This window comes from Lagopus leucura, unplaced genomic scaffold (genome assembly GCF_019238085.1).
Source record: "Lagopus leucura isolate 7727_CA_CO unplaced genomic scaffold, USGS_WTPT01 Super-Scaffold_1, whole genome shotgun sequence".
Classification (NCBI taxonomy): Eukaryota; Metazoa; Chordata; class Aves; order Galliformes; family Phasianidae; genus Lagopus; species Lagopus leucura.
This window is the reverse complement of record NW_024962250.1, coordinates 39,013,787-39,038,355: the sequence shown is the minus strand read 5'-3', so window position 1 is coordinate 39,038,355 and position 24,569 is coordinate 39,013,787. Positions and strand designations below refer to the sequence as shown.

The 24,569-nt window shown below is 42.7% G+C and overlaps 1 protein-coding gene across 1 annotated transcript in view; it reads left to right on the top strand.

The window, feature by feature from the left end:
- Positions 1-24,569, top strand: part of PELI2 (pellino E3 ubiquitin protein ligase family member 2) — a 65,317-nt gene that overhangs the window by 9,800 nt on the left and 30,948 nt on the right. Inside the window, exon 2 of the mRNA XM_042869451.1 lies at positions 12,811-12,940. Coding sequence (XP_042725385.1) covers positions 12,811-12,940 — 130 coding nt within the window. The remainder of the gene's footprint in view (positions 1-12,810; positions 12,941-24,569) is intronic.

Below are 24,569 nucleotides of genomic sequence, written 5' to 3'. Positions count from 1 at the left end.
TTTTCACAATCTCTTTGCTGTCAGAGCAGAAGAGCTTTAATGTTTGACTTCTGTTTTGTGCCTTACTTTCAGCACTGGAGCACAAAATGCTGTTACATTGCTGGCTCAGCCCTGCTTTGTCTCTTTGGTTGCACAATCACATTTCCAGCTGTAATGCTTGCAGTAAAACTAGATATATAGCACTCAAGTTGTGAGTTTCCAGTGTGCAGGGGCTGGTGTAATATAGCAAATACCTTTCCATTTAAGGATTCAGGAAGACTACAAAATATAAAGTACAGTACCTTTTGTAAGCATAGCGGGAGTTTAAGTGATTAGCAGGGTCTTAGTCAAGCTCAAGGTTTATTATATGCAATGTGACTTCAGGAATTGGCCTCTGATCATGTATTGCTACTTTGCACCTTAGACCAGTCTTCTCCAAGAAGTTTATGTTAAAGCTTTACCTACTGGAAATCTCTCAGCAGTGTGTAAAAATAATACTTTGTTAAAGGGTAAGCAGATCTTTCTGTGGCAAAAGTGATTTGTTCTTTCTCCTCTGGGCATTCTGTAGCCAGTGCAGGCAGGCAGGAAGGAAGGAACTGGATTTTGGGTTGGCTGGATTCCAACTGCAGGCTCTATTCAGATCCCAGCCAGAAAAGAATATTGGCTGACTTGTAAGTTTTGGGCAGAGATGGCAGTTGAGAAGAAACAGCCGTCTCGGTTTTGTGAATTGATGAAGTTTGCTATGAATATGTTGCATGGTGAAAAGTGAGATGCTCTGTGTTGGGTTGGAGAAACGCATTAAAAATCAGTTTGTTGTGCATAAGTGAAGGCAGCAGAACAATTAAATGAGGAAATCAGTGGCTTGCACACATGTATGATGCTTTTTAATATTCAGAAAATGCTCATCCAGCTCCAAGCCCCTGCTGTGTGCAGGTCGCCAACCAGCAGCCCAGGCTGCCCAGAGCCACATCCAGCCTGGCCTTGAATGCCTGCAGGGATGGGGCATCCACAGCCTCCTTGGGCAACCTGTGCCAGTGCCTCACCACCCTCTGGCTGAAAAAGTGCCTGGTAGTGTTTAGGTGCAATGGGACAGACTGTTCAAGGGTCTGATGCCTCCTTTAGACTGTGATGGGCAGCCATGGGGTATAGGCAGGATCAGGATGCTGACCCAGACAGATGGAGGCAGTGTGCAAGATGGCTGCTGCTCCCCTGCTGCCGAGGCAGTCTCATTGCTGGAGGACACCACATCCTCAACCTGCTGGCACTGTTGGCTCTGCGTTGCAGTCGTTTTCCATCTGCCTCTGATGAATGCTCAGTGATTTACTGAAAGAGGTAGTGGCAGGTGAGGCTGTAGTCTGTAACTGGAAATGAAGGATGTCATTGAACTGATTTTTATTCCACAGCCTCTCGATGCTGTTTGTGCTCTATTGAGGAGACTCGGTGACATAAATCAGCCCACCACTCCCCCTGCTTCGTTAGACATCAGGGAATCCACGTGACTGTGATTGCCTCGCAGCTGCAGAAGTTGTTCAATTGGAGCTGTCACCTTAGTAGACAAAGAAGGGATCCAACTGCAAGTCATGTTGCCCAGAGGAAATCATGCTTTGCTGGCTCTTTAGCTTATGAAGTTCCTTGCTTTTGATTCTTCTCTTTGTCACTACTGTGGCTTCACCTCTACTGCTTGTAATAATTGTGCGATGTCAGCCTTGAGTGAATGGGAACAAACACAGATGTGCTGTCACTGCTGCTAACCAGACTGAGGAGCTCTGGGTGCAGAAGTGCTGTGATCCCTGCAGGCAGCCAGGGCTGTGTCTTAGGGCCTGACCCAGGTGGCTGTGAAGAAAATCTGAGTATAGTAAATGTGTTCATTGTGTTGTAAATGGAAGGGAGCGAAATGCCTTTGGGTGGAAGTAGCTGACAGTGAGTAGGTTACTAGAAAAACCTTAAGTGTTGTGCGGTGAGGCACTGGCACAGGTTGCCCAAGGAGGCTGTGGATGCCCCATCCCTGCAGGCATTCAAGGCCAGGCTGGATGTGGCTCTGGGCAGCCTGGGCTGCTGGTTGGTGACCTGCACACAGCAGGGGGTTGGAGCTGGATGAGCGTTGTGATCCTTTCCAACCCAGGCCATGCTGTGATTGTCTGTGTATAGAACTGAGTTACTGTGATGCATACTTCTGCTATGTCAGCTTTTCTCTGCTTTTTCAGTGGAAAAGACATCCTGGAAGAATCAGTGTCTGTTTTTCCTAGAAAACCAGCTTTTCAGAGGCAGTCTGAAACTTCGTCTTGGGAATTCCAGATAACGTCCCCTGTAGTTCTGCAGCCTCGTGATTCTTCTTCTTGTGTACGAGCTCATTTCAAAACCCAGATTGGCATTTTGTGTTACTTAATATAAGCCTTTAGTTTTCTCAGAGGGTAGAAGTCACACTTTCCCAGTGGCTGTAAATCAGCCCAAAAATCCAGAAGGAGAAGGTTGTTTGGGATTTGCCCAGATGTGAATATTTCTCTAGTAGACTTTAGGCTTGTTATGTTATAGTGGGCCTTTCCAAAAGATGCACTTGAAAGTTTTAGAGACATAAGATGTTAAAACAGGCTGATGCAATGTATTTCTGTACTTTTTCTTAATCATCTTCTCCTACCTCCTGAGGTGGTAGAGTGATGGCATCTCTTACAGGAGACTTCTGTGTAACAGAAACAAATGCCAAAGATCTTCCCTCTGCTTTTGATAGAGCTGTAGAGGAAAGTAGAATAGCTAACAGGAATTAAAACAGATAGGGTTTTACAAGTATAATGCCAGAGTACTGACAGGGTAACGAAGGAATATGCTCTTTGTTTGCTCTAATATGCATGCAGCCTGTTTAGGTAGGCAAGGGAGAAAAGGTGTACATATACATATGTTCTGCAGATACCTGAACTTTTACAAATGTATGATTATATATAGGTATTAAATATATTATATATATTATAATATATGTATTTGTACGTCCTCATCTGCTAGCAGAGCAGTGTAATGAGGCATTTGTTAGCATCACATGCTCCTCTGTTCAGTTGAAAACAGCATCTTATGGCCCTGGTGCCCCGTTGGGATGTCAAGTATAAAAGCTGATGAGGGTGACAGGGAATCTCCTGAGCCAGTCAGCTTAATGTGTTACTTGATTTCTGTGTGTCTGAACTAGCTCTTGTCAGATGTGCTTTGCTGGGGAAGCTACTTTCAACTGCAGTTTCATCATCAGCTCTACTTGTGCAGTTGCTTTTCCGTTTGGCTTGCAAATGCTGCTTGTAACTCCTGTAATACTGTTTGGAGTTATAGCCTGTACTTTGGGAGATAGTGCTTGAAACAGGTCCTGTTTTCTTGGTTCAGTTTGATGCATGGTGCTCCCTTGCCTTCAAAATCAAAGGAATGTAGATATTTAGAGACAAACACATGGTGTGGCTTGTTTTGCAGAAGCTAGTGAACAAGAATTGTACTGGTGTGCTGACTAACTGTGGGTACTGGATTTAAAAAAAAAAAAAGGGGGGGGAGGGGGTGAGGGTGGGAGGAAGGAGATTGAGACAACTATGTATGGCTTTAAACTTGGTTTCAGTTCTATAGACCATTGGGATTCACGTTGTGAGCTATGGGAGAACTTTGATCCTCCAACGAATTTGACTGCTGGTGAGCCTGCTGTGTGGCTTTAAGGTTTCTGTGCTTGTTTCTGTGCTTGTTTCTGTGTGTGAGCAGTCTTGCTTGTGGCTGACTGTGCATCAGTGAGAGTGGAGCGCCTTCCCATCTGGGTGCTGGTACTGCAGAGCTCTTGTTCAAGCAGGCACTGATGGGGTTACAGAAAGCTGTAGAGTGGGAATCTTCTGGAGGCTGGAATCTCTGAGCTCCTAGAAAGGAGAAGCTTCAGGCATACATCATTTATGTGACTTCAGGTCATGTTTTGCCAAGGAGGCTGTGGATGCCCCATCCCTGCAGGCATTCAAGGCCAGGCTGGATGTGGCTCTGGGCAGCCTGGGCTGCTGGTTGGTGACCTGCACACAGCAGGGGTTGGAAGTGGATGAACATTGTGATCCTTTCCAACCCAGGCCATTCTATGATATGAGTCATTCTCAATAAGTGTATGCAAATTCATTGTAACTCCTAAATATTTATGGGATTGTCTTCTGAGATCACGCTGGTATAGAAGTTGAGTTGTTGAGAAGTTGAGTTTATTTCTTGTAACACCTTGGGAAGTTCTCTTGAGGGAAGAACAAGAGATCAAGAATTTTTGCAGAGCAGTGTAAAGCTGATATACTTTGCCATCAGAAATGGTACAGATCCCAGACTAGTTCTCTGGATTACTGCACTGATAATTTCTGATATATCAAGACTTGTGGAGGGAACAGTCAGCTGTGCAACAATACTTGCAAACCTCCACTGATGCAGTAGGTTTGAGATAATTCCTCATAACCAGATTTAAAGAACTGACTTCTCCTGTAGGGTGTTTCTGTTGTTTGTTTTTCTTAATAGGGTACATATACACACTTCTAGCAAAGAATGGGCTTTGCTCGCTTCCTTTCTGGCTGTTCTGGGTGTAACGCTGCACTGCTTCCTGATGTTCTCTGGACTTAAGTGCCTCACTTTCTATTGAGTACTTTGCCTCTGAGATCACCTATGTTCACAAAATGGATGTAAGTTTTCTTTCTCCATGCTTAATGTTATTGGAAGGAACCTAAAAAGATTCTTGTCATGCTTGAGTGTTAGAAAATACTGTAAGCAACAGACCCTGGAACTACTTGTCTGTGCAATCACAAAGATATTCCAGCTGCTCGTATTTGGAGGAGAACTGAAATAATAAGGCAGCTACCACTTCAGTTTATAAAAATGTGAGCAGTCAAATAGTCCTTGATAGCGTGTTAAAGAAAGCACTTGGCAGCTGAGAAAATGATTTGTTTGAGTCGTGCGTTTGTTTTAATAGACCAGATGATCCTTTGGATCCAATGCATTTTTTTCTATAATGATAAATGTAGTGAAGCTTCAGGCATCAGATGGTGGTGTTCCTATTCATTCCTCAGCTGTCAATTTGGACAGTTTGCTTTTTCACCTTCGAGTCGGTATGAAGCCCAGATAGGCTGGGAATGTGCTTGGTGTGGCAGGGCAGGTGTGTCACAGGATCTCCAGTCCCCTTGCACTGGATAAGGTCTCATTTATCTTAGTTTTTGAAAAACTCCCAGCTGTTTTTGATCTGCTGCTTGAGAGGCCCATAAATTGTTTCCGTATTGAAACGTGTGGATGCTAAAAGTCTACTGTGTTTTGGATGTGCAGTCTCCTGCTTTTGCATCTGTTGCTTCTCTCCAAACCCAGCTATGCGTCGTACTTTGCTTTGAGTGAGACTTTGTGTTCATCTGACTTGTTTTCAACACAGCAAAAGCTATTTGTATTCATTTTAACAAAATGCTGTGTTGAATAATTTCAGTGGTGTTTGGCTAGGTTGTAGTTAGGAACTGCTATTCATCTGGGTGCTTTCTAATATGAGAGATTTGGGGTTGGAAAGAGGATTCTCTAAACGTTGTGCTTTCACCACCTTTCAAGCTCTTGTAGCTAGTGAAGAAGCATGCTTTGAAATGAACTTAATTAGTGTGTACCCTGTGTTTTGCTGTGCTCTAGCATTGCTGGTTTGATGCTCTGGTGAATGGTTTCAGTTGACAGCTTTGAAGATGGGCTTAAAGCACTGAACAAAATTGCCTCCTTGTTAGATGAGTGCTGGGTGGTAGCAGGAAAATGCTGGAAATAAGGATTGTCAAGGAAGTCATTGTGTGAAAAACTGATTCTCTTACCCTTTGCTTTCCAAAAAGAAAACCTTTTGCATTTGAATGCTCTTGTAGTGCATTATGTTATAATTGGGTAATACTGTCTTAAATTTGTGGGTTTTTTGTGGTGTGTTTTTTTTCCCTTTAAAGATAGCTGCTCTTTTTCCCCATTAATCAAGTGATTATGGATGACTTCTGAGAAATGCATGTTGTGGGTGTGACTTCACTCGTACTGGCTCTGGCTGTAGTATTTAACTGGGATGTCTGTGTAGGTTTTCAGCTAATAAGTTGTTTGAAACTGTCAGGCTGCTTTAATTGAAGCTCATCATCAGGCTCTGGTACTCCACATCAGCATGCTTGTGAGGTGTGTGAGCATTCAGTCAAACTCCTGTGCTGTGTGTGGAGGTGTCTTACAGAAGCCTGTGCAGCAAATATCTTCAGTTGCTGCTTCTTGAAATGCAAAATTCCTTGTTGTTGGTAATAAGTGCAGTTGAAGATTCTCCTTTAATAGTTAAACCAAGGTTGTAGTATCAATTGAGTTTTCTACAGAGACTTTTGTCTTGCAGAAGCTGTGACAAAGGGCTTCTATCTTTGCTTTCGCAAGAGTAAAAGTAACAGTGTTTTCCAATCTAGGACAAATAGCAAACCACATGCAAGCAAGGCTTGGTTGGAGCGATAAGAAGTTTCAGTATTGAGATCCCCCTTCTGCAGAAGAAATGGCAGATGGCTTGCACAAGTCTCAAAACTAGGTTTCTGGTGGGATTCAGTCTTCATATGTTACAAGAAGTTGTAGTGATGAAGCGCCACACCTGCATTCCTCACTTGGAGACGCATTGCTTTTACCTCTTTGCTTCTGCATTTACTTGCTCTGTTAAATTATTTCCCATAGCAGTGTGTGGGAGGGTAACAGAGAGGCTTGGGAATTTGGAAAGAAACTGGAAGTGTAAGAACTGCTTTTAATTTCCTTTATTTGCACTATATGATTAACATGGTATTTGCAAGCCAGTAGCATCTTTTCCTAGAGGTAGAAATGCGTACAGATCAGGTGTGCATCTTCCTGGATTGTCTGTATTATGTAAGCTCAACTTGCAGGAGGATGTCTAAATATTGTCCTAAATAGAACTAAACAGGTTTTTTAATTATGTTCTAGCTGCTACAATTACAGAGTCCTCCTGCTGATGGTGGATGGGGATGTGTGGAGTATTGGCTCAGCAGCCAGCCTGTGAATTAATGTGAACCACAGCATGGCAGCTCCTTGCATGGCAAATCAGGAGGAGGTCGCAGCAGCCAGAAGCAGGCTCCTTGCCTCAGCCAGGGATGGGAACCAGGAGAACAACTGGTTCTTCTTCAGAATGGTGAAGGAGAAGTGAGTTCACCCCAGAGAACCTCGCTGTTTCACGTGTGACTTCGTGCAGTGTTTTCAGGAGATAAGGTTCAAGTTTATCCATGTACCGTGGGATAGAGGTTCTAGCTTATCTGATGTGTTGCAGGAGGCTTTGAGAAACTTTCTCCATGGCGTGAATAGCCACACTTATCCTGATCTGTAAGAGGGGCTGGCTGTATTTGACCATACAAACACAATCGGGCTGGCATATAGCTTTTGGTCAAGGTGTCTGCTCAGATCTTAGGAGACAAGAGCAATTAGGAGTGAACTTTTGGAGTGTAGTAGAAGAGCATTTGTAGGGGCCCATATCTGTACCAGGCTTTTCAAATAATCTGTTTGACAAGTAAAACTCTTGCCTCTAGTCACTATCAAGTCATGCCAACTCGGCCTTTACTGATGGTCTACCCAAGAATTGAAGGAGCTGCCAGATTAGACTGCATTTCTCTGTTTGAAGGCTCTGGGACTGTACAGGTGGCAGTCAATGAGGCAGCTCTGCTAAGGCACGATGCTGGGGAAGAGATGCTTGTGGTGAGCACACTGGATATTTTGAAAGCCCCGCAGAAGGGAATGCATTGTAAGGTGTTTACAGGTGTAAAATGGCTTCCCAAATGCAAGTTATAGGAACAAATATTTATCTTAGGGGGGGAAAAGATGCTGATTTAGCCACAACTAACTATGCCAACATGCCTTTCTCAGGGATAATCAAGCTCACAGATGCAAAAACATTGCCTTAATTGGGGAAAGAGATGAGATTATTTGGGACTTCCAAACTTGCTGGTTTGGATTTTCTTGCTCAACAGGAAGACTGTTTTGTTAACCTGTACTGCTGGTGTGGTGATCAGGAAGCACTTCTGCCTGGAGAGATCTTCACCAACAGAGTCTGGGGTGAGACTGGGCCTCTCATTCGCGATGACCCAAGAGCCATGGTTGTGGAGCAGTGGCTCTTGTTAAACTAAGGATGGAAGTTCTTTGCTTACCCGTGAGTTACTTGTTGCTAAAGGCATAGTAACAAGAACTTACAGCAGTAACTGAAGTAGCCTTAACTTAAAATCCTTTTCTTTAGAAAGAAACAAAAATCAAATGGGAATGAAATCTTCTAGCATGAGCAGAGGTTATTGACAGGAAGTGCAGGAACCTTGCTTTGACTGGAGTCTCCCTTGTTGAATGCATGGGTGAGAGTTTTAACACAAAAGATGCTGAAATCCTAGGATGCAACTGCTGAAGGTATGCAGCATGCTGTCTGTAAGGCAGTGAGGAGTGGGCTTTCCAGGCTGAAGCAGGAATATCGAGGATGCTTTGGAATGGGTCTTCAAGTTGAAGATAGACAAGGTGACTTTCTGAAGTTCTGTCAAGCTGTATTTTGTCATTCAGTGACCAGCAAGTAACTGTATGCTTTGCTAAGGTGCTCACTGCCGTGAACGTCCCTGCCCATTGCAGGGAGTTGAGCTAGGTGACCTTTGGAGATCTTTTCCAACTCAAATGATCCTATGAAGTAATACAGCATTTCTGTGTTCAGAATGAATGTTTCTGTGTGATAGAAGAGGGTACTGTTCAGAATGTGAAATACTCTCAGTGGAATTACCTAAAAGGAGTTGTAAGCTCATATATCTTGCAGTCAATATTGAAGCTGTTTGTGTTTATGTAAACAAGCATGTGGATTTTTTTCCCCGTTTAATCTGTGTTCAAGAAAGGAAAAATTGGATGCTTCAGCACAATAGGGCTTTCCAGCTACTCAGGGCTTTAGTCTATAGTTGTGAAAACCTGCGGTTGGTTATTGCCAAGGCAAATAATATATCTTTAGACTTATAATGTTGTAGATACCATAATGCAGGCTTGCAATGCTGCCAAAGGAATTTTTCTCCCGTCCTCTGTGCCATTTTTTCCCCTTGTTGCTGATAAAAATGCTTCTGTGGCCTTGCAGTGAACCAGAGAGCAAGGAATTGATGTGGTTTAAACTAAATTTAAAGCATAAATCTGGTTTTATTTCCAGTGCATGTGAACCAGGGAGAGAAGCTGCACTGGGGCAGGGACAAAATAGCAAATGAAGGGTGGGACTGCTGCTTTTGGCAGCGGTGTTGGCCCACACTGGTTCAGTGATGGTAAAAAGCGTGCTGTAAGCCCAGACTGACTTCTGGTATGTGCTGAGCATATACTACTGTGTGATACCAAATATGGCATCAGAATGGACTTAAAAGGAAAAAATTCACTCAAGTCTGACCTCATAATGAAAGCTGTCACTAATGCTTTTGTGGCTTTGTTGTTCAGCGCAGGAAAGTCGTGCTTTCTTCTCATAAATTAGAGCCATTCTAACATCTGTTGCCTGCTCAAAGCTGAGTCTGTGAGATGGAATGGTAGCCTGTGCATGGGATGGCCTTTGAACATACAGTGTCTGCAGTGGAGCTGTCAGCAATAGTGAGGAAAATGAAGTCAGGCTGTTCCTTTTTGGCCAGTGGAAGCATTACTGGTTAGTCTTGCTTTCCAAGCAGCAAAGCAGAAGCTTCCATGACATACCCCAACCCTGGGAAAAACTTACTGCAGTTTGCATGTCATTTGGTATACCAAAGTCCTCAACTGTTTGATGTAAATCTGTTGGAAACTGGCTTTGTTAGTTAGAGAAATGCCAGCACCACTCCCTTATTTGCAAGGAACAGCGCTATCAACGGAGATAATTATCCTGAGAGGTTCATAATGCTGATTGTCCTGGTGCTGCTGCCTCTGAGAGGCACTTGGAAAATGTACTGGGCTGCATCTGTTGGCTGTGGGGAGAAAAGGCTCCAATCTGATGCTGTTTTCCTCCCTGTGAAATGCATAGGAATGCCTTGCGATTGTCCTATTGCTTCTCACTAGTATCCAATCAGAATAAAACTTAAGAGTCTGTAATTAGTTTTTGCTGTTGTGCATACTCAAATCCTCCTGCCCTTTCATATAAAGGAAATGAAGAAATTGGCACAAAGAAAACCTTGGTGAAAACTTGTCAGTGCTAATCAGGATGGATGAATTAAGCTTTCATTTTGCTTGCATTTCCTTTCTATTTAGGTTCCAAGAGGCCTTTAACCTGGAGTGGCTTCTTTCTTTTCTTGTTTAAAAACTGTTTAAATTCTGAGCAAGGGTGGGGAAGAAAAAACCCTGTAGTGAAGTCAAGTGGCCTTTGCAGCTGATTGTTCTGCGACCATGAGAAAAGCCAAACAAGTTAACCATGCCAAGTCTGGTTTTGACTTTCAGCAAAACTGCATAAAATCAGGACTGCTTAACAATGGTACCAGCACAGCAAATGTAATTGCAGAGTGTAAAGCCAGTAAGGATGCTACTCACATGATTTCTTCAGGGGTTGTTGGTTTTTTTGGGTTTTCAAGCACAAATCCATGCAGGAGGAATGTTGTCATTAGGAAAGGTACAGACATAATCGTGGTAATAGTTTCACTGAAAGACAGTACTTACAATCCTAGAATGGCCTGGCTTGCAAAGGAGCAGAGTGCTCATCCAGCTCCAACCCCCTGCTGTGTGCAGGTCACCAACCAGCAGCCCAGGCTGCCCAGAGCCACATCCAGCCTGGCCTTGAATGCCTGCAGGGATGGGGCATCCACAGCCTCCTTGGGCAACCTGTGCCAGTGCCTCACCACCCTCTGGGGGAAAAACCTCCTCCTAATATCCAACCTAAACCTCCTGTCTCAGTATCCAAAAAGACTGGATCTGCAGAATCAAATCACTCACACTTTGAGGGCTTGTATTCATTTCCTGTGGGTCATGGATATATGGAATCAGTCTTTAGGGATTAGGATCAGCTGTGTTGAGCTCTACTCTCCTTGCACAGAGTTAACAAGCTTCCAAAAACAAATAGTCTTGGTGTGAACTGAGTAGTTTGTTTCTGTTAGTGTTTTTTTGTTTGTTTTTTGCTGTGTTGGGGAATCTTTGTTAATATTTCAGAGAGACAAAGTGATCTTCCCTGTGAAAACAGGAGTGGCAGAACAAGTTGAGCTGTAACCCAGCCCAAAGCTCTGAACTTCTCATGGCTCTCTGGGACTCTTTATCAAAAGCAGTCCTCACGTCTGGCTTTATGTTTGAGAGCGCTTAAATTTGAGAGCATAATCTCAAATCTGTTATCTGCTTAGGAATGTTCAGCAGTGCTGTAGTTCAGGTCTCACGTCCCCAGGTACTGCCCATGTGTAGCTGAAGCTATTTTCCATAGAGCTGTCAGGTATCTGTTGGATGCTGTAAGTAGGGCTTCTGCAAGGCTGGGCTCCAGGGCTTTAGCAAGCAGGCTGTGTGTCCTTGTCTGCCTCACTTTTCCCATCTTTTTTTGGGGGGGGGAAAAATATATACAAAAACAAAACAAAAAAAACTCCCCAAGCATGTTTTCTTGTAAGGCAAACTTGGTTGGTTATGTGTGCCGAATGGTAATCTTATGAAAAATGATTCTGGGCTACTGTCTTGCTTTTCCTAGTTGGCAGCTGTAGGATTGCTCTTACAGCCTGAGCAGTGAGTGACCATTAGCTTGGCTTCTGTAGGGCTACAGACAAACTATTTCAGATCTGCAGATGGTGTGGTGGATATAGAGCTGGACTGCTTCGAGGTGCATCCCTAAATAGATAAGGACTTCTAATTCTTGGGCCTCATTTCATTTCTAGGGGGTCGGTCCCCTTTAAACCTTCTTTTCAGGTGGTTTTCCTGTTAGCTTTTAATCATAAAGACTGCTGGAGAGAAATAGGTGATCCAGTAGGTAGAATAGACTTCACCAGTAAAACTGCATAAATCTGTAAGTGGAATTGCAGCTGTAGGTCTTCAGAGAAGGGCCTGAAGATCAGGTGTGAAAGAGGCATCTGCAGTAAAGCCAAGTCCTGGGAGCACAGACCAGCTGAAAGCTATCAGGAATGTGACAGGTGGAGGCGCTGTGATGAGAAGCATTTACCCTTCCTAAATCTTTGGGGAGGGGGAAATGTGATTTCATTGCCCAGGGATTGCAAAGAAACTTGCAGTTCCTTCCTTCCCTGGGGAAGGAATTATCCTCGTGAGGCTCAGTGCTCCTCTTAATAACTTACCCATTGCGTTTCTGTCTTGTGAGAGATGAAAGAATGACTGAAGGTTACTGGGTTACACCTGATAAAGGCAGTCATTAACTAGTCTTCAGATAGATTCACATGAATCAAAAAGCACATGTCCTTTTTTCTTAATAATAAATCTACTCCTAGAGGCTTCATTTAATAAATTAAAAAACCATTCTATGTGACTGGAGTTAAAACTGCATTTTTTTTCCCCAGCTTCTCCCAAATTTCTCCTTTTCTCTCTCGTCTTCTCCCTTCTTGCATGATCTGTGGGAAGCAAATAGCAGTGCAAAGACGTTTTCCCAACTCGCCATGTCATGAAATGAAACAAAAGGTTCTGGAGCTTGTTCTTCAGAATTCCTTTAATTCTAAGGGCCAATAACTATTTCTGTTGCTGAACAGCTCATTGTTTCATGTGTAGTTGAAGCTTTATTCCTCTTTAATAAGGTCATCAACCATTGGCAAGAAAGGAGCATTTGAATGCCTGTAGTAATTTAGGTGGCAAAGCTTAGTATGACTGTGCCTTGTTTTTTAGCCACGTGTTCGAAATCATCAGGGTACTGTGACCAAATTGCTGCTTTCCTTTTCTGTGTTTCAAACTGCTGATGCTTTGACAGTCTCTTTTTTTGTTCAATTCCAGGTATAATGGCTCCCTCCCTAATGGTGACAGAGGACGCAGGAAAAGCAGATTCGCCCTTTATAAGCGACCTAAAGCAAATGGAGTTAAGCCCAGCACTGTTCACGTGATTTCTACTCCTCAAGCATCCAAGGTACATAACAGAGGCAGATCCTGTTTTCTGGTGTTCTTGGGTTGTATCCCAGCTACCTGATTCATCTTGCTGCTGGTTTGTTCTCTGGTAGTCAGATACTTGCTTTGGAAAGTCTGTAGTGGATTTTCTTTCTAGAGATATGGATCTGTAATCCAGTTACTTATTTAAAGTAGTCTTTAACCTCAGGTATGAGTTAATCTGACCCTTCTGTCCTTATTCAGAAAGCTGACTGCCTTATCTGAAACACATGGCAGTCATGGAATGCATATCCAAGAAGTACATTTATTTTTCACTGGAATGTAAGATCATGTATGAACAAGTATGTGTTTCCTCTTCACGAGAAGAGGATGGTGTAAAACAAAGATGGATGGAGAACTGGGATGGTGTAAAACAAAGCAAACAAAAAAAACCTTGGAGATCCCTGTGAGTCTTTCATATGCAGTGCATGTTTTCATCTGAGGTCTGGTATAGACAGAGGAAGAACAGCATTTCAATGAGTATATTATCATAGCCATGTATGTAAAACTGTCTGTGTTAAGGTTCTGCTGGTAGAATATATCTGAAGCAATGAAAAGACATCTTACCTCCTCTCTAAATACTTGGTATCAGAAGGAAAGAGTGTCAAGTTCTGGCCAAATGAGGTGAATACTGAGTGGTTACACTCAAAAATGCATACTTTTGTGAAGCATACCTTCTTACCGTTAATATCAGCTGATGGGGGCACCAGCTACTGTTCTCTGAAGTGTGCTTTCTAACTTAGAGAATTGTTTAATACATAGGAGTTTTCTTTTGTGCTACGTAGAGTAGCATACACCTAAACATACAGAATAGAATCATAGAATGGTCTGGGTTGCAAAGGAGCACAGTGCTCATCCAGCTCCAACCCCCTGCTGTGTGCAGGTCGCCAACCAGCAGCCCAGGCTGCCCAGAGCCACATCCAGCCTGGCCTTGAATGCCTGCAGGGATGGGGCATCCACAGCCTCCTTGGGCAACCTGTGCCAGTGCCTCACCACCCTCTGGGGGAAAAACTTCCTTCTAAAATATCAGAATATACATTGATCTGTAGTGTCTGCATGTACACTGGGAACATTGGTCTGTTTTTAAAAATTTAATAAATGCAAAAAAGAAGTGTTTTACATAATTAATGCAAACATACACTTTGTAAGAGGTAGTTTTAAGCATTTGGGCTTTAGATAGTATTTTGGCCTTTGACTTTGATAATATTTATAGGCCTGACACACATGGCGAGGTGTCTGGTTCATGTTTATCAGCGCTGTTACGGTAGTGCAGATATATGCTGTACAAATTAATGCCCTTATAAAGATAGCACAGGGTCTGAGATGTTAAGGTCTTCTCTTTGAGGATCTGGATTCAGGTAGATGTGTCAGGTTGAATGTATTCTTCTGCGCTTTCTCTGAACCCTTATAAAAGAACTTTTGTGTATGCGTGCCAGAACAGTGATGCAGTGAATTTCAGGGCACTTTTGAATGCACTGGAAGGCCATTTACATTCTAAAACACTTTCTAGGCTTTTCTGACACCATCAATATCCTAAATCTTTTTTGCCGGGAATGGCTTCTGCATGCAGCTTCTGTAAATGATCCCAGAAATACTGGGAGGTAGAGAATACAGAGAGCTTTGTTCTTGGAAAATAATATGCAACTTGACCTCAACATTTTCCTTCTGCTCTGAATCTTTCAGTTTAATTCTCAGGGAAGGAAAAACAGTGGGAACTTGTAGTGCACAGGATATTACAAGTTTCCTCCCTTGCAACTTTTCAGATACAAGTTGTTTTATTTTGCTTGTTCATCACCATGTGAAATGAGTCTCTAAGTAGAAGGAAGTTTCTTTACTCTCAGGTGCTGATGCTTTTTTGGTGGTGAGTGAGGCACTGACTGTCTTCATCTGTTTTGTTGCTGCTGTGGCATGGATGCTTGAATAAGGTGCCACATTGGTTTTGTGCAACTCCATTAATGCAGCAGCTCAAGAACCACAACTGTCACTGATTTGAAGTTGGTGTGTGAGCCTGAAAACTGCAGTAGGTCATGAGAGGATGCTTGTCATGTTCTGTTGTCCCAGCTATGTGCAGGTGTCAAGGACAGCTGGAGCAGCAATGGTTTCAGTAGCAAATCTAGCTGAGATAATTGCATGTGAATCAGTGCCTTTTGCTCCCTCCCCCCAAAGTGCTGCTTTTCTTTGCCTCTCTGCCTTCTAAATTACCTTCTTTGGCACCTCCACAATTGTTTGGCCTATTAATGGGTATATTCCAAAAGAAAGCATTTCATGAGGTTAAGAGTCACAGGTTTTTCAGATTACACTTAAAATATGCATACATCTCTTCAACGTTATGCACCTGACTTCAAGACTTGTTTTATTAACTCCATGCTTAGACACCATGCAGGGAATTGTCCTGTCCACATTTCACAGAACTGAGGCCATTCATTTGAGACGGACTTTTCCCAGCAGGGTCAAAATTGATATTTAAAGAAAGTGTATCCTTACCTCTCCAGTTCTACATCCGGGTTTTACTTAGAAAGGTCATTACTTGGATTGACCTGGAACTCCTAATGAAGTCTCTCACCAGTTGTTGATCAAGTGATAACAGCTTTCCTCTGACTACACTACTTGAACCTTAGGTACAATCTCATAGTTCATCATGACATAGCTAGGATTGCCAAGTTTTTATTTTCAAGATGTTAGAGCTATTTACAGCTAACCTTTAATTGTGTTAGAAGTTGCGTTGGTTTAGTTTAACTGTTGCTTTCATGTGCAGTAGTAAATCTAGTATTGGATACCAGCAGACCCAGGCACAGGCTTTGCTTATGCAGAAGTTTTCTGATGAATGTGGATCTTAAGGCCTAAGAATGATGGGTTCAGGAGGTTTCTTGGTGTGGGGTTGTGTTCCCTTTTTTGGTAGGGAGAGGGATGCTTATTTACTCAGAAAAAATAATTGCACGTATCTGGAAGGGGAAGGGATAGATTTCTCTCACTGAAAAACATAAACAGCTTAATATCTCTGTAGAACAGTGTTTGAGGCAGAGTGTTTTTACAGATCTTAAGTGGGTGAATGTGCCCTGTGTAAATCAGGCTGTATGATCCCAATTTTTGCCACGCAGAGATGTTCATCTTCCCATATACATCCCATCTGTTGGTTCAGTGGGCTGTTAGCTTTCCTTCTGTTCAAGCACAGGTGGATCTTTGCTGCTCTTTCCTCCTCATTGCAGCCAACAGTAAGGCCCTGTTGGAATCTGCCAGTTGGAGTTCTTTTGGGGGGAGCCATAGGAGAGATCTTCCCCTGTCCTGTTGCTGGCAGTGGGCACTAACAATGTGATGCTGAATGGTCAAATGATGTAATTGCCCACGACTGTAGGTATTTATACATTTAGGGTTTCTTTGAGTTCCTAACGCTTTGGAACCGCTTTCATGGTCGTGTAGGTTAGGATAAAAAGAATAAATGGCTCAATGTGCATTTAAGTTGCATGAAGTATGCGATTTGGAAACCTGAATTGTATACAAGAGTTAAGGGGGTGGCATTAGCCCTCCAGGATTCCATGGAAGTACTCTGAAAACATGAATAAACTCTATTGTAGCAGTGTGTAGGATGCTGCTGAGTTAGCTTACTTGCAGTTGAGATCTGCAAAAGCGCTTCATTGTATGGGCAGTACAATATAACAAGCAAATACTAGAAATGCTCCTTTCTAACAAGTGGATGTTGTGTTTTGATACCTAAGTGCTTCTTTCTTGGCGGATATTAATGCTGAATTGGTAGAAGATTGCAAATGGCTTTGGAACTGCTGTAGAGTGCAACAAAAAAATCTGACCGTAATAGCTTTTTGTGAAAGGGCTTCTTGATTTCGTTATTTTTTTTTTGTCTGTCTGTCTTAGGATAAAAGATTTCCTTTGGCAACCTGTCGTAGATGAAGACAACGTACTTTTCCCTCCCTCTGAAATCATTGTTTCAAGCTGACTGGAGAAGATCTTTCTGACTTGAAATCCAGTTACCTGCCGAGCTGGCTTCTGCCTTGTGCTATCACAACAGCAGCTTGTATAGTCCCTGGCTGGGTTCCTGCAGCTCCCATCAAGTTTCATGCTGCTACTGCAAAAGAATAAAAGGCAGCTATGCAAGTAGTTATTAGGTCAGGAGAGAGAGCTGCGATTTGTGCTTTGAGCGGCTAGAGAAAATGAAAGTATAGGATCCTTGTGATTGCTTATCTAATGCAAGTTCTTGTGTCTGCTTTCATGTACGAGATGAATTTTGAGTAGAAAGGCTGAAAATCCTTGTGGAGCTTTTGGTGCTCCTTCTAGATGAGTGCTGTAGAGCTTGGCTGCTGGAAGGAGGGTGCTGTCAGTGTCCTGTGAGTGGCTTTCTTATTTCTTGTTGGGCTTATTTATTGTGTAACCAGCTTTTGGGACACTAATTTGTTCTCAAGTAACTTAATTGCATACATGTCTTGAGAGTCCCGAGTTGTGCAGAGTCCCTGGCTCATCTGCTTAATGGTTTCCTTGCTGTTAAATGTCCTTTTCTATTAAATGAAATCTTCATACCATGCTGTGTCCCTACCCCTTTGCTCTCCCAGATAGTAGGGAATGGTAGAGTGGAAGAAAATGGCTATACCAATTTCATTTGTATTGCTTAATAAATAACAACTGTCAATTGGTTTGATGTTCTTCCTAAGCTTTTGGGTCATACTGAGCAGAATGCGTGTCAAAGATTTCTGAAAATCACTTTGCAGTGTTTTCTAACAAAAAACAGATGTTCAGAAAAGGAAGGGGAATTAAACTGCTGAAGACCACAATTATTTTTTTATAACATTTTGTTTTTGCTTTCATGCTTTTCCTTCAGAAGGTAGACAGAAGATCAGAAAATGCTTTCCTTGTAAACTGTTTAAACAACATCTGCTGTAAATTGATATTTGGAGCAGAGTATACTTGAATTCAACTATCTTTTGGAGGCAGAGGAAGGTGTGCTGTGTGCAAGGATCACGTTAAGAAGCTACCTATAGGGTTTTGCAGCTTTGCACTGCAAGAAGCAGAGCCACTCAATAAAAGACAACTTGTTTGACACCAACTTCTTCCTGTTTAACTAGTTTCTGTATGTTCTGTCTGCTCATCTCGGATGTAGAACAGAAAGTTGGGGCCGTCTAGTGTAGTGGTGAATCTCTTTTGTTACATGCTTGTTCAAGGCAAATAAGAGTCCTGAATAAACTGGATTTGGTTTTACGAGTGCTTGAGAACTCGGCTGGTCTTGTCTTCCTGAAGGTTAAGGGGTAACTTAGTGCTTATTTTGGATCAAGTGAAATTGCATGGACTGGGTAATCATATAATCATTAAGGTTGGCAAAGACCTCTAAGATCATGAAGTCCAACCATCAACCCATTGCATGTGTCCCTCAGTGCCATATCAGCACTATTCTTGAACACTTCCAGGGATGGTGACCCCACCACCTCCCTGGGCAGCCTGTTCCAGTGACTGATAACACTTTCTTAGAAGAAAAGAAATTTCTCCCTGAAATCCAACCTGAACCTCCCTTGGTGCAGCTTGAGGCCAGTACCTCATGTCCTATCTCAACTCATGTCCTGTATCAAGTTACCTGGGAGAAGAGGCTAACCCCATCATGCTGCAGCCTCCTATAAGGAAGGTGTAGAGAGCAGTAAGATCTCTTGAAACTCCTTCAGATTGAACGATCCCAGTTCTGTCAGCCCTTCCCCATATGACTTGTGCTCCAGAACCTTTACGGCTTTGTTCCCCTTCTTTGATTGCACTACAGGGCCTCAGTGCCCTTCTTGTAAGCGAGGGGCCCAAAACTGAACACAGGTTACTTCTCTTTGAACTTGCTCTGGGTTTAATGCATCATTGCAAGTTGGTATTAATAAGTGAGAGCCTTAAATGCGATAAAAATCTGCTGTTGCGTTCTAGGTGAAAGGGCAATATGCAGCCAAATGTTTTCTTTAGTATCCCAAACTGTATTGTCCTATAAGGGGAAACAATCTGAAATAGATGGAGCATTGTATTTTGGAAAAATAAGGTGGTATTTACTTAGAGCTGTGTGGAACAACTGTCCTGGGGCACTGGAGCTGGAACTGCCTCAAACAGTAGATGAGACTCTTATGTTTTAAGGGGTTGTTGAGTGGAGCAGTTGTTCTGAAAACACAGGAAGCAATTCAAGCCTCATAGGCTACCAGGAGCTTTTCAAAGAAGCAAAGCACTGCTACTTCTGTTCTTAAAAATAGGAAAATACTTAATTTTCAGAGTTCTTTGAGATTTTTGTTGATGGTGAGAACAAAATTTAAGCACTTGTTTTAGAAGGGTGCTTTATGATACATGCATAAAGAGTAATTAATTTCATCTGCTCACTAAGTAATAGGGAGAGAGTGACTTGTGAGGCTACAGGATTCCTGTTCTGCTGTTTGTAGGTCTCTGGAAAGTGTTCATGATTTATTGAAGATGCAGGGCTACTTCACTTTGGGATTCTGCTTACACTCCATACCAAACATCTCACGAAGATTTTAGGGAGAAAATGGATAACCTCCTTCATTTGGATAACCTCTTCTGGAAGGATGTACCTATAGCAAAATGCTTATAGTGATGCTTTGTGTTCACTGGATGCTCCCAGCACTTCAGGGCTTTTTTGTAAAGAAGGCATTATCATGTTTGGATTTCATAGGAACAATTCAGAACATTTTAACACTAAGGATTTGCTTCCACAAGATGGTTATCTTTTGGGATTGTCCAATGAGCTGCCCTTCTATGAAAACAAGCTTTTCTAACCATTGACTCTGTCATACCCTGTACTTACGTGACCTCCCTGCAAGACCATGTGTTGTGTACAGACTTGTCTTTTAAGTTTTGCACATGTCTCCTGTCCATTGTGATTCTGCCAGTACTTCAGGAAGTTCAGGACTCTGCAGATGCCTCGTGTGAGATAATGCGTGTGGTAATATATACTTTGGCCTTCTAATTCAGTAAGAGCAGATGCCTATCACTTTGACTTGAGGAAGCTAATTATAGGCCTAACACTGCCAGCTTGCTTAGTTGTACAGTACTGAGTTCTTCTCCAACTACATACATCAGTGTGAGCTCTGAGCGATCTCTCCTATGCTGAGTTTACCATAGTCAGGGAATGAAAAATGATCTCTCCCCTGCTTTTAGATATCACCAGGCAAGCAGGAGTATTGCTTGCTGTCACCATGAAAACCTTGATTTGGTTTATTGGAGTTGGATTTTCATTTTCCCTTTAGGAATCTCACTCTGCTAGCCTCATGTTTGACTGTTTGCTCAGGTGAATGGGGCCAGTGTTTGAATGGTGATTTTCCTTGGGCTGGGCTTTCACTGAAGAGCTCCTTTCTTGGCCTTGGATGCTGCCTTTGGGAACAAGATCCAACCATCAATCTAACCCAAGTCCAAGCACTAAACTGTGCCCATCAGCCTCTTAAGTAGTGTTCACACACTTCTTAAATACCTCCAAAGATGAAGATTCCACCATTTCCCTGAGCAACCCATTCTAGCTTGACCACCCTCTCCAAAAAAAATTCTTCCTAGTGTCCAGTATATACCTTCCCTGGCACAACTTGATGTTGTTTCGTCACATCTCATATGAGAAAAGACCAACCCCTCTTTTCAGCGATCTCTATACACATGTGCACAGTGAAGAGGTCTCCTCAAACCTCCTATTCTCCAGGTGGAGCAGCTCCAGCTCCCTCAGCCCCTCTTCATAACTCGAACACTCTTCATCAGCTTCAGTGCTTTTTTCTTCATGCATTCAAGCATCTCCATGCCCTGTTTGTAGTGAGGGACCTAAAACTCAGTCTCACCAGTGTCACGTCCAAGAGGACAATCCCTTCACCACTCCTGCCGTTGGCCTCCTTGGCAATAGGGGCACGCTGCTGGCAATCAGTGTTCAATTCTAGATGTTCTCTTCACATTTCAGTCTTGCTGCTGTACTTGGGGAAAGCCATCCTTCAATCTTTTGCTTAAGTGTTGAGCCTGGGAGCTTTTTGCCCCACAACTGGTTCTCTGGTAGTTTTGCTTGGAGTCTCTCACTGGGTGGAGGGTTGGATGGACGTAAGCTGATCATACAGGTAAACAACCAACCTCTCTTTGAAGGTATTTCCTTCACAGTATTTTGGCTATGCGTCTGCTTGACGTGCAGTCTCCTTCAGAATCCAGAATTCCAGGAGAGGTTATTAAGGCAAAGAAGTAATTAAGGAGATGATGTGGTTGAGAGAAGGTGAGGGAGAGGTGTGGTTTTTCAGCTTGATGTTTGGGAATGCTCGCTGAGTGTTACTAAAATAAAAGTTTTTCTGTCTGCCAGTAAAGCGTGTGAATGGTCCAGAAGTCTTCAGTCATCATGGGTTAATTTCTCTAGATAGGATTTATCTCGGTTGCACTTTTGATAGCTATGTATTTCATATATTCAGACGTTATAGTTGTTTAATTTCCTACCAGAGTAGGTTTGGAGGAAATACTAAAGAAGACAGGGACTGCAGGATGCCCCCATCAACTTTGGGTGGGACTTTGTGGTTCATAGTGAATACTGTATTAAAAACTTCACGCAATCAACTGAGGAGCCCAGAAACGCTTTGCTCCTTGTTTCCATATGCTGACATTCAGTCTCGAGCACCATTTTCTCTCTATTTCAGCCCACCAAAGAATCTTCCGCTGCTGAGGGTCAGCAATGAGGCAGTGCCTTGGTGGTCCAGGTGGGAGGCAGGCAGGAACAAAGCTGACCTTGCTTCAGCATGGGCAGCTGCTCTTGTTTTGTTCCAAATGAAAAACCAGCTTTGGAAAGCTGCATTGCAAAACTTATAATAGCTCTTAATGTTCTTCCTAACTTCTCCCTCCCCCTCAGAGCTTTCTCAAATGCTCTTCTTTGGTATTTAATTACAAAAATGGCTCGGTTGCTGTTGTAGCATAATAAATAAAATACAAGTCAAAACAGTGTTTGCAATTTATTGCTGGAGACGGCCCTATTTCCTTACAATGTCACAGTTACAGCCTTAACCGCAACTGAGAAGGTCTAAGCATATTTTCCTTGATAAATATTTGTCCTTTAAAGTTAAGTTTTAGTCTCTTCGTACTGTACTAACGTGTAATTGCTGGAGTTTAGAGTATTGCTGTGATGTTGGTGGTGGGGGATGGAGCTTGATGATCCTTGAGGTCCCTTCCAACCCCAGTTATTCTATGATTGTATTGCATACAAAAACACAAAAGTTCCCAAGAAGCTTTTTTTTCCCTTTTCTTCTTAGAAATTAGACAGAAGGATTGTTGAGGGAAGTTGTGCATCTGAATTCCTTTGGATGTGTGCATTTGCTTACAGCCTCAAGTAGTTGGTGAAAAATCTGCCTGAGTCGCAGTAGCCCCATTCAGTCATTGAAAACCTTGCTCCAGAAGCGTTTTTCTGTTAAATAACTGTGTAATGCACTGCTATTAGATGATGTGATGGATCTTTCGTATATTTTGTAAGCTGTTTTTATGGCTTTCGCTGTGTAAAATATTTTTACGGATTTTTGGAGAAAAAAAATAATGAAAGCGTTTCAGTCGTTTTCTGAAGAATATTGGATCTTGACGGAAAAGATTTGCAGCTTAAAATCAATGGATATGAAAATGGCTGTGTTAAAATTTGGATAGATGGCTCTTTAAACAGGAGTAGGCGCTCTTTATTTGACCTACAGAGTATTCAGTTCCGATACTGGCTGTTGAACAAAACTCCTTTACGATCCGACAGTTAAATCCTTTGGCAGAATGCCTTTCTTCCTGTTTGCTGTGGGGGTTTAATTCCAGATGTTCAAGTTCACAAGGCTTTTTCTTAAGGAGTGGGTGTGAGGAACATCACAAAACCCTCATAGTTCAGCCTGCCCCTCCCGTACAAACCGTAGCGTTCAGGCTTTATTTCTAATCCTTACTGCTCTGGGATTACCCGCTCTGTACCAGTATCAGTGTACGTTCTGTTGCTGCTTCGATTCCAGTTTGCCTCATTTTATGGCTGTGCCCCCCAGTTATAAAATTCTGATGTGAAGCACTGATATGGGTAGAAAATTGTCTGATTCAACGTGAAGCATAACGGTGAGCGTGCTTGTAGGGAGGTGTGTATGAGCACCAGGTACGAATGACAAGAGGGATGAATTGATGTGCTGAGGCTTTTCTGGATGTAGGTGGTAAGGTGGTAACTGTTTTATTTTGTGACAGTGGAGCTGACTGTGTTTAACCTTAGAAGCACTAAAATGCATACTTTAAAACAGGAATACAGAGGCAGCATCCTAGGCCAAAGGATTGCATGGCTTCAAACAAATCTCTGGGGGGAAGAAAAGGTTTTGGAATGTAGCAAGAAGTACATTTGCCTCAGGTAGGATTGCAGGCTATGCAAATGCTGAGAAATGATGGTTTTGCCTCAACAAGCAAACATTACAGCTTTCATGAACCAGTAATCCTTTCTTTTTTAGCTTGTGTTTAGCTATAGCGTCGATGGCAGACTGTTAGTGTATAAGATCTGATATCCAGAAAGTCTTGCTTGTAGCTGTAAGTCTAACAATCCTGCCTGACACTGCTCTGAGCAAACCACTGTGCCTTGGTTAAAACAGTGTACAACAGTGCTCAGAGGTAGGGACAGTGGAGATCAAGTGTGTAGGGTGGGTTGTGGCAACGCAGCTGCTTTGATAGTAGATCTTGCTCCAGCTGAAAGCAACTCCAGAAGGAACTGGAGCAGTGGCTGCTTGACATTTTGTGGAGCCTCGTGTCAGCTGTTGTCCCGCAGTAATTTTTCTGCCAAGCACTCAGGGAACATCTGCAGAGTCGTTTTTCTGTACTGCTGCAATGATTCACATACTCGTTGCTTTGAAGTCTAGGAAGTCTTCCGCAAGGAAATGTCCTAGCCAGAACTGTTTGTGGATTGTGCATAGCCCTGTCTGCATTTAGGGCTGGCTTTGTTAATTGAGCCTTTAGCAGTAGTGAAAGTTCACAAACTGGAGCTGCCTCTAAGTCTGTTCAGTGCTTCAGGGTTTGCCTCAGCTTCGACTTTCTTGACCTTTGTTATCAGGAAGGAGAGAGTGCTGAGTAATGCTTGATGCAGGTACATAACTTCATGTATTATCTGTGTAGCTTCTCAGATAATGCATCAAAACATATTTGAAGGACAGTTAAGATTGAAAGGTAGGTTCTTGAGGTCCTTTCCAACCCAAGACATTCTGTGAAATATATAGAAATTATTTCTTCTTTAAAATGAAAACTTTGAGTAGTAAGGATGTTTAATCCCATTTCAGTGACAGACCAGGGTTCACATTTATGCAGTGTGATGGTTTGCTGCTTATGCACTCTCTTTTTTTTGGTGTTTTGTTGCTGCATTAGTCTTAGATACCACGCTCACCTTGCTCCTACAATGGGGAACTCACAGCCAAAGGGAGGAAGCAAGCAGTTATAACCTTTTCTCATGAAGCATCACTGCATTTAAACCTAATTTACTGCCAGTTAATGAGCTGGTGTGGTCTTGGAATGCTGTTTTATGAAGCCCAGCTGAAGACTTGGAGTGAGATGGTTCCTTGATAGGAGGTTAACATAGCTCTGTGCGCACAGCTGAACGCTGAGCAGAAAGGCCCAAAGAGAGCTCAGTGCTTGGTGTGGTCAGCAAGATCTGGCTC